This window comes from Pseudochaenichthys georgianus, chromosome 14 (genome assembly GCF_902827115.2).
Source record: "Pseudochaenichthys georgianus chromosome 14, fPseGeo1.2, whole genome shotgun sequence".
Taxonomy (NCBI): Eukaryota; Metazoa; Chordata; class Actinopteri; order Perciformes; family Channichthyidae; genus Pseudochaenichthys; species Pseudochaenichthys georgianus.
The window spans coordinates 21,697,655-21,705,920 of NC_047516.1; the positions used below are offsets into that span (position 1 = coordinate 21,697,655).

At 40.0% G+C, this 8,266-nt stretch overlaps 1 protein-coding gene across 2 annotated transcripts; it reads left to right on the top strand.

The window, feature by feature from the left end:
• Positions 1–1,433: 1,433 nt before the first annotated feature.
• Positions 1,434–4,234, top strand: LOC117458984 (sterile alpha motif domain-containing protein 3-like). 2 transcript variants are annotated; one of them, XM_034099793.2, is made up of 5 exons: positions 1,592–1,706; positions 1,793–2,255; positions 2,396–2,548; positions 3,058–3,150; positions 3,520–4,234. In XM_034099793.2, the coding sequence occupies exons 1-5, from the start codon at positions 1,678–1,680 to the stop codon at positions 3,823–3,825; spliced, it is 1,044 nt and encodes a 347-aa protein (XP_033955684.1). In that variant the 5' UTR covers positions 1,592–1,677; the 3' UTR covers positions 3,826–4,234. The 2 variants fall into 2 exon arrangements, with proteins under 2 accessions (XP_033955683.1, XP_033955684.1); XM_034099792.2 differs by having other exon boundaries at positions 1,434–2,255.
• The last annotated feature ends 4,032 nt before the right edge of the window (positions 4,235–8,266 follow it).

An 8,266-nucleotide genomic window follows, 5' to 3' on the forward strand; every position in this document is an offset into this window, starting at 1 on the left:
TTACTTTGGAATTTTTGAATGACTCTATAAAAACTTTCCCCTTCAAGTGGACAGATAAAACAAACTGTCCCCATCCTGTGCCTCTTACCTATGCAACAAGGAGAACAGTTGGTGGCAATTCTCACGAGAATTGGAGTTTGATCAGGTTTTTGCCGCTCCTCCTGGGACAGAAAGTGCCTGCTGATGAACCTGCCTGGAATCTCCTCACTGACTTGAAGGACATAGTTGACCTTGTTGTCACACCGGTGCACACTGACGAAACGATAGCTTATTTGAATTTCAAAATCTCTGAGCATAGAGTACGGTTTAAGGAGGTTTTCCCAGACTCCAACTTGCTTCCTAAGCATCACTTCTTGGAACACTACCCACAGCTAATCTATCAGTTTGGTCCTCTAGTTTCTCTCTGGACTTTAAGATTTGAAGCCAAGCATAGCTTTTTTAAGAGAGTTGTACGACACACTAGCTGCTTTAAAAACTTGTTGTTGTCCTTGGCAGAGAGACACCAGTTATCCATGGCACACCAGCTCTACTCATGTAGCTTTCCTAAGCCTCTACTGGAAGTGAAACAGTTCTCAACTGTTAGCATTGACGTCCTGAAAGATGATATTGCACAGGCTGTCAAACACAAGAACCCAAATGTGAAGGAAGTTTCTTTGGCCGAAAATGTCATCTATAACGGATTTAACTACAGACTTGGAATGATCCTTGCTCGTGGATCAATCAGAGGGATGCCTGCATTCACGGAAATCATCCAGATGGTGGTTCTCAAAAAGGAATTGGTCTTCATTGTTCGGAAACTAAGTTCTTGGTACATGGAACACTACAGAGCCTATCAACTCGAAATCTCGCCTTCGAAGGAGATTGAAGTTTTTGAGGCATCTCAACTGACCGATCCTTACCCCCTGGCAGACTACACAGTTGGGGCCATGCGGCTTATTACACTCAAGCGATATATTCAAGGTTAAGGTTAGCATAAAGTAATATCTGTTTGGGGTGGGTCAGAAGCAAAGTGGATGTGATGAATTATGCAGGTTAATTTTGTTTTCATTGTAATTAACATGAATGATCATATCATTTAAATTCAACAAAGCTAATGTTGCACGTAAAACTATTTGTTCATAGCACACAATCATTATTCAACCATGAAAAAAGCACATCTCTAATATCTCTTTCTCTCTCTCCAAACCCCACCTTGCTTTCTTTCCCTCCCACTCAGAGGATCTCCAAACATGGCGGGCGTCACGCGGCTCCTGGTGATTTTAGAAGAGGACAGTCGCATCAAGCTGGAGCTTCCTAATGGCATCCCCTCCTTGGTTGACGAAGTCATCCAAGAAATAACGAACTTCTGTGGTCTAACTAATGAAATACGGCTTCAATACAAAGACGCTGATTTCGGCACTTGGGTTAACTTAACTTCTACTTCAGAACTCAAGGATCTTGCCACTTTGAAAGTTATTAATGTAGTACCCAGTGTGACTTTATTCTTAGAGCCAGTGGAATACTCTGTGGATAAGGCTAATTTTCAACGCCAAGATGATTCCAGTATGTCTTCATCTGCATGCTCGGGTGACACATTACCCGTAAGCAGCCCTTCTTCGGACACCTACAGAAAGGAGCAGTGGCCCAAGGTGTTCCTCATCCCTACTTTCTCTCATTCAACAGAAACACAACTTAGGGATGGAAATGCAGAGTACCAGAGAAACCAGGTTAGACTCACTCCCAGCTCTAAAATGCTTTCCAACATACTGGAAACGCTCGCTGACAAAGTCTATTCATACAAATCCTATCCTAGCGATGCAGACTTCAGTGAAGTGGCAGAGGCACTCACACAGACACACCCCTGTATGAAAGAACCTGGGTCCTTCAACCACAGTTACGGATGGAAACAGAGACTCAAGACGAAGATGTACAACTATCGCACATACCTGAAATCACACAGTTCATCATCTGACGAGCTGACTGTGAATACTCTGAAAAAAAAGTTGCTGACGGATGCCCACCCAGCAAAGAACATAAAGAAACCTAGGCGAGCTGAGTCTAACCATTACCCATCTCTGCCTTTCAACGAGACAACAGAGTCCATGGAGCAAGAGAGAGTGGCCCTCTTGTCTGAGGTAAAGAAAAGGAACAATGTCCAAACAATAAGACATAAGATGGCTCGGACGTTCGCATTTCGGAGGCAAGAAATTGTCGACAAGAAAACATCTTTGCACGAAATGATCGAGAGATGGCCAGCACTCTTCGAAGTTCAAGAGGTACACTAACTTTACTCATAGTATGTATGTATATGTGTGTGTAATCAAATGTACGTAAAGCTAAATCACATGCTTTTGCATGAGGCACATATCCTTTGTCTGTTTTTGATATATATACCTATACTACCTATATTCCCTAGGTGAATGAAGAATTCATCAGAGTAACCACAATACCCCTTGAAGCAAGGTTCATGCAGAAACTTGACGAGAAGTGCAGTGAACTAATTCAAGTCGTCAGAAAGAAGGGTGGAGCTATCCGGGAGAAGACAAAGCTCCTGCCATTTGTGGAAACGGTATGTACAGATGTTTTTTACTTTACTGCTCACTTACATATATGCCTCAATAACAATAGATATATCTTTCAATACATAATCAATTATCTATAGCATTGGTCACTGATCCGACACAGCAACCTTTTAGCCAGAGGTTTCATAGACTTGGCACATTCATTCTTCATGTTCATCTACATGTTTAGACATTCATTTTGGCGTAATGGGAATTCTTGGCTGTTTTTTCATGGCCTTAATATGGTTGACACACTAATTGACTGATATTGTAATCATTATTTTATCGACTGATATGAAAGTGTCCAGCCCTACCTTCACGCCAAACTATGCTCTTTTTTCATGTCTCTACTGTCTAAATGCATCCTTACTCATTTATCACCTAAAGCTCATTCCCATGCATTCATTCCTACATACACTAGCTCTCAATCCCACATTAACAAACCGTGGCACACTCGCACTGATTGAATGGACGAACTGAACAATTAACATTAATTATTGTGACTGTCTTCATGCAGGATACTGACACCACTACAAAGAGGGAGATTGCTCTCAAATGTCTCATCCTCAACATGGGAGAATCGGTGGAGGACCTGATCAAAGAATTCCTGGTGAGGCAAGATTACTGTTGAGGTGTTAAAATTCCACTTTATATGATGTGTGTTACATTTTACATAACATTTTAGTTATTTAGCAGGTGCTCTTATCCAGAGTGACTAACAACAAGTGTAATAGGAGTCAAATTCAAATGTCACCAACACAGCGAGTAACCAATAGGCAGTCCTAGTAGTGTTTAAAGACGTGCTCAGACAATAGCTACAGACAAGAGCCAAAGCTATGCATCACAATACAATTCCTTCTTACAGCCAATTATGGCCTTCCAGGACGTCCACGATATGTCTTAACAGTTAGGCTATTCATCTGGGGGGAAACCCGAGCTATATTGATTTCAGATTCTTTTTTCCTAAATTATTTTCCAGGTGTCGGAGAAGGATGAGGCTGGACAAATTCTTCAGCGGGAAACTATCGCAATCTTCGTCATCAGAGATGCACAAGCCGCAACCAAAGACATTGGCATCATTCTTGAGGGACAAGAGGTTGTGAATAAGTTGGCGTCTGTTGCAAATGCTGTCGCCATTCTCCTGGGCTTCCTTTATGCTCTCAATCTGGAATATCCCAAGACATTAAAATTGACATTTGAATATATCCAGAAAGTCTTCATGGAGCTGGACCCGAAAGGCATGGCCACCAAGGTCAAGAAGCTCTATGACCAGCTCTACAATTGAGTTTAGTTCAGGTTTCCTACACGTCATGGAAAATGATAAAGACAATAACAAGTCACAGAAAACGTATGTGACTGTCCTGGAGAATGAAACGGTTACACACCTGTTGTGTGACTAGTTATGGTTCGTCATTCTGAAGTTCAACTGTTTGAAAATATAAAAACTGTTATAGCAATTACCCTGTGGCACTGATGGGCTCTGCTCTGGCTGGTAGAGTACGCAAGTTGCGTCCGCATTTGGTTTCAAAGGTCAATATGTTTGGCTGTCAGCTCTTCAAAGTTCCAATCTGACCCTTGAGAAACTTGACTGTTTTCTGGCAAGAATTATTTTTCATTTTTATGCCTTTAGGCATACAACCGCGGTGCAGTCTTTCTATGTATTTTAAATTGTTACATTTTATTTGAACAATGCAGATACCCTGTACATATGTTTGTTTTATAAGTAATAAATCCGTTATTAAATATCACAATGTGTAATGAGAATTATTGATGTAATCTATATTTTTTTGGATTAGATTAAATGAGAAAATTATAGTTTAACAAAATGTATACATTTTTGATTGGATAAAACAAATAATATTTAGTTAATTTTAACGAGAAAAAACTGTTTGATAAAATCTATATTTGTTTGTTTGGATTAAATATAGAATTTAAATTAATTGACTTCCTTCAACAAGAAAATATACTTTGTACCAAGTCTTATATCATAGTTTCCATGGACATAAGAAATATTGTTTGAGGCAAGTTATTTATTTTTCATTGGCTCAAGCTATAGAGTATAGATGTGAACCATTACCCTAAACATTTTTAATTGGTTGAACGAAATACTTTTATCAGTGAACAGACAGGACGTCCATCACACAGAGGTTTCTCCCTGAAGTCTCTGCTGCTCTCTGGACACCAGGCTGTCTCAATCCGTCCACACTGAATATGAGAGGGGGAAAATGAAAATAATAAATGCTTTAGACCAGGGGTTCCCAACCGGGCCGTGGAGGTATTATTGCCGGGCCGCGAAATAGCTGTGAGTTTATCGTAATATTTGCAGAATTATAAATATATAAAAATATTTTATCATAATATTTTTTTCAAAAAGTGTTTCATGTTCGCACCTATACCAGTCATATTATTTCATCCAGTAGCCTAGTTAATCTTTCACCAGATAACCATTGAAAATGGCTTTTAGATGTTCCGAGGGATTCTGTGGCTCAGCCTGCATGGTCTCAGCCTCTTGTGCGCACGAGAAAGTTACCGGTGCGCCAAGTAGGAAGAGGAGCGCACAGGAGACAACTGTTTAATTGCAGACTGTTATGTTTATGTGGGGAAATAGCAGTGCATACATTATTTGAGATATATTTCAAACTCGGACTTCATTTTAAGGACATGTGGGCCAGGGGTGTTAGAGCTATATGTTATTTTATAGCTTTTCTTTTAATGACTGATTTGAAATGCCATTTTCTTAATGTCTTTCATTTTTTGTAAAGCACTTTGAATTGCCTTGTGTTGAAAAGTGCTATATAAATAAACTTGCCTTGCCTTTGTTTAAGCACGGGATTGGCAAAACAGGAGAGTAAACCAGTCTGCCTTGATCTGTGAATTCATGTCCGGGACTCTCACGGTATCTGCTGCCCGCAGCTGTTTATAGAAGGAAAACCTCCTTCACTTCATGAAATGGCTGCAGGCAGCATCAGGAGGCAGCGGGACGTGTAACTCCGCCTCTGAGAAGTGCAGCACCAACGCGCTGAGAGCTGTGCCTTTTTACACTGCGGTCAAGCCAGCCTCCACTTGGGAAAACACAGTCAAGCCAGCCCGCACGTGATATTGGGGTGCGCGAATATTAGAAGCATTACGGTAAAATCCCAGCGCTTACTCGGTCAATAACAAAAGCACCTATAAAAACAAACCAAACATATTAAAATAAGAAATATGTACTATATAATGTGATCAATAATTATTTAAAACAAACTACGTATAACTACCACGAGTAAATGTAAAATGTAAGGAGTTTCAAAATAAAAGTCCTTTGAAATCTCATATTGAAATCTCATATATGAGCTATCAGCCCTGTGTTTAGATAAGAATAAAACGAAATCTCTCCCTGATGCAAGACTCATCTCACTGCAGGGTGATAGAAGGACAGCCCATCTACTCACCCAGAAAAAATCAGGACATTCTGATGTGGAGTTTCAAAATAAAAGACCTTTGAAATCCCATATATGAGCTATCAGCCCTGTGTTTAGATAAGAATAAAACGAAATCTCTCCCTGATGCAAGACTCATCTCACTGCAGGGTGATAGAAGGACAGCCCATCTACTCACCCAGAAAAATCAGGACATTCTGATGTGGAGTTTCAAAATAAAAGACCTTTGAAATCCCATATATGAGCTATCAGCCCTGTGTTTAGATAAGAATAAAACGAAATATCTCCCTGATGCAAGACTCATCTCACTGCAGGGTGATAGAAGGACAGCCCATCTACTCACCCAGAAAAAATCAGGACATTCTGATGTGGAGTTTCAAAATAAAGACCTTTGAAATCCCATATATGAGCTATCAGCCCTGTGTTTAGATAAGAATACAACGAAATCTCTCCCTGATGCAAGACTCATCTCACTGCAGGGTGATAGAAGGACACCCCATCTACTCACCCAGAGAAAATCAGGACATTCTGATGTGGAGTTTCAAAATAAAAGACCTTTGAAATCCCATCCTGATTTTTTCTGGGTGAGTAGATGGGCTGTCCTTCTATCACCCTGCAGTGAGATGAGTCTTGCATCAGGGAGAGATTTCGTTTTATTCTTATCTAAACACAGGGCTGATAGCTCATATATGGGATTTCAAAGGTCTTTTATTTTGAAACTCCGAGATTAAGATTAAACTAACTATTTTGGGAACACCCGCATATCGGCTACCTATGGAGTTAGCCAGATGTGTGTAAATTACTGTTCATGGTCATTTGAAAACAAATGCCGGTGTCAGACAGACACAAACACAGAGCTGAGCACGCACGCACACACACACACACACACACACACACACACACACACACACACCACACACACACACACACACACACACACACACACACACACACACACACACACACACACACAACACACACACACACACACCACACACACACACCCACACACACACCCCTCCTTCCTAATGCGCCTTCTCCTCGTTTTCCAATCATACAAGACAAAACCAAAGCTTTATTTATCTGTTTTTCCCGTTTTGTTGTTAAAAACTGAATAACGTCGGTTTTTTGGTTTCCGTTTTCCGAAAAACGTTGTTAATATGTTTTGGATGCATATTGTTCTAGTATTTGTTCAGGCTGTTACATACAATTAGCCTCTGTTGCTACCTGCTGGGAGTAAAATATTAAAATCAGTAAAAATTGACAACCGGTCGCGATTTTTTTTTTTATGTATCTGCCGGTCCTTGGCACAATAAAGGTTGGGAACCCCTGCTTTAGACAATAAGAAGCATAAAGTTGACTGTTGAGGTGCTCAGTTTTTTTAGATTGTCAATACTGTATAACTAATATCTCAGGTTAAGAGGCACATTCAAATAAAGATTGGTCTTTTAAATACATTTTGTCTTTTGAATTGTTTGTCTAAAGTCAAGGATCTAGAACTGGTACTTAGTTTGAATAATACAGTCTGGTTATTATGCTGTTTGGAGGAGGCCTCACAGGTAAGAGCACTAACTAGCTACCATCACATGTTCCTTAGCTTGACTTAAATGTATTAAACGTATAGTTAAGTGATATCAAAATATAAATAACTAATGTCATGCAAACATTAATATTTGCTTGATTCCAGTGTTGAATTTAGCACAATTGCATACAAACGTTAAGGGGTTTTAAGATTCTGAAGTATTATGCTAAAAACTCAATAACTTATTTATATTTATAGTTTTGCTGAATAGTTTCAAGGCCGCTTACCTTAGAAACGTAAAATGCGACGGCAGCGTGCAGATGGGGAGCATGTTAGCTTAGCTTGGTAGCTTCAGCTAGCTCTGGAACTTCCAGCTCGGTGGCAGCAGGTCCCGCCTCTTTGCCCTTATTTGGAGCAGGCTGGAGAAGGCGGGAGTTGAACTCTGACATCACTGTTGAGCCGTTAGTGGCCGACTCCGCCTACTAAGGGCTTCACGGCAACTCTGCAGAATCCTATGGGTGACGTCACGGACCCTACGTCCACTTATATATACAGTCTATGGTTTTTATGATGGATTTGATATTAACAAGGCGGCAGTTAGCAGCTAGCGGCTAGCTAGTAATTATGCTAATGTAACATCAATCGTTATATTACGTTATATTACGCTGTAACAGGATCTAGTGATATCTAAGCAACAGAGCTTCATTTAGCATGAAAGAATGATTGCACTGTGTATATATATATACTTATAATAATAAGTAATATTAACTTTATTTAATACAACA

Bases quoted from the DNA above. Each gene is read 5' to 3' on its own strand.
- LOC117458984 (XM_034099792.2), top strand. From the start codon at position 1,545: ATGTCTTCATCTGCATGCTCGGGTGACACATTACCCGTAAGCAGCCCT. The intron at 2,549-3,057 runs GTATGTACAGAT...GTCTTCATGCAG, and splicing joins TCCTGCCATTTGTGGAAACG to GATACTGACACCACTACAAA. The intron at 3,151-3,519 runs GTGAGGCAAGAT...ATTATTTTCCAG, and splicing joins ACCTGATCAAAGAATTCCTG to GTGTCGGAGAAGGATGAGGC.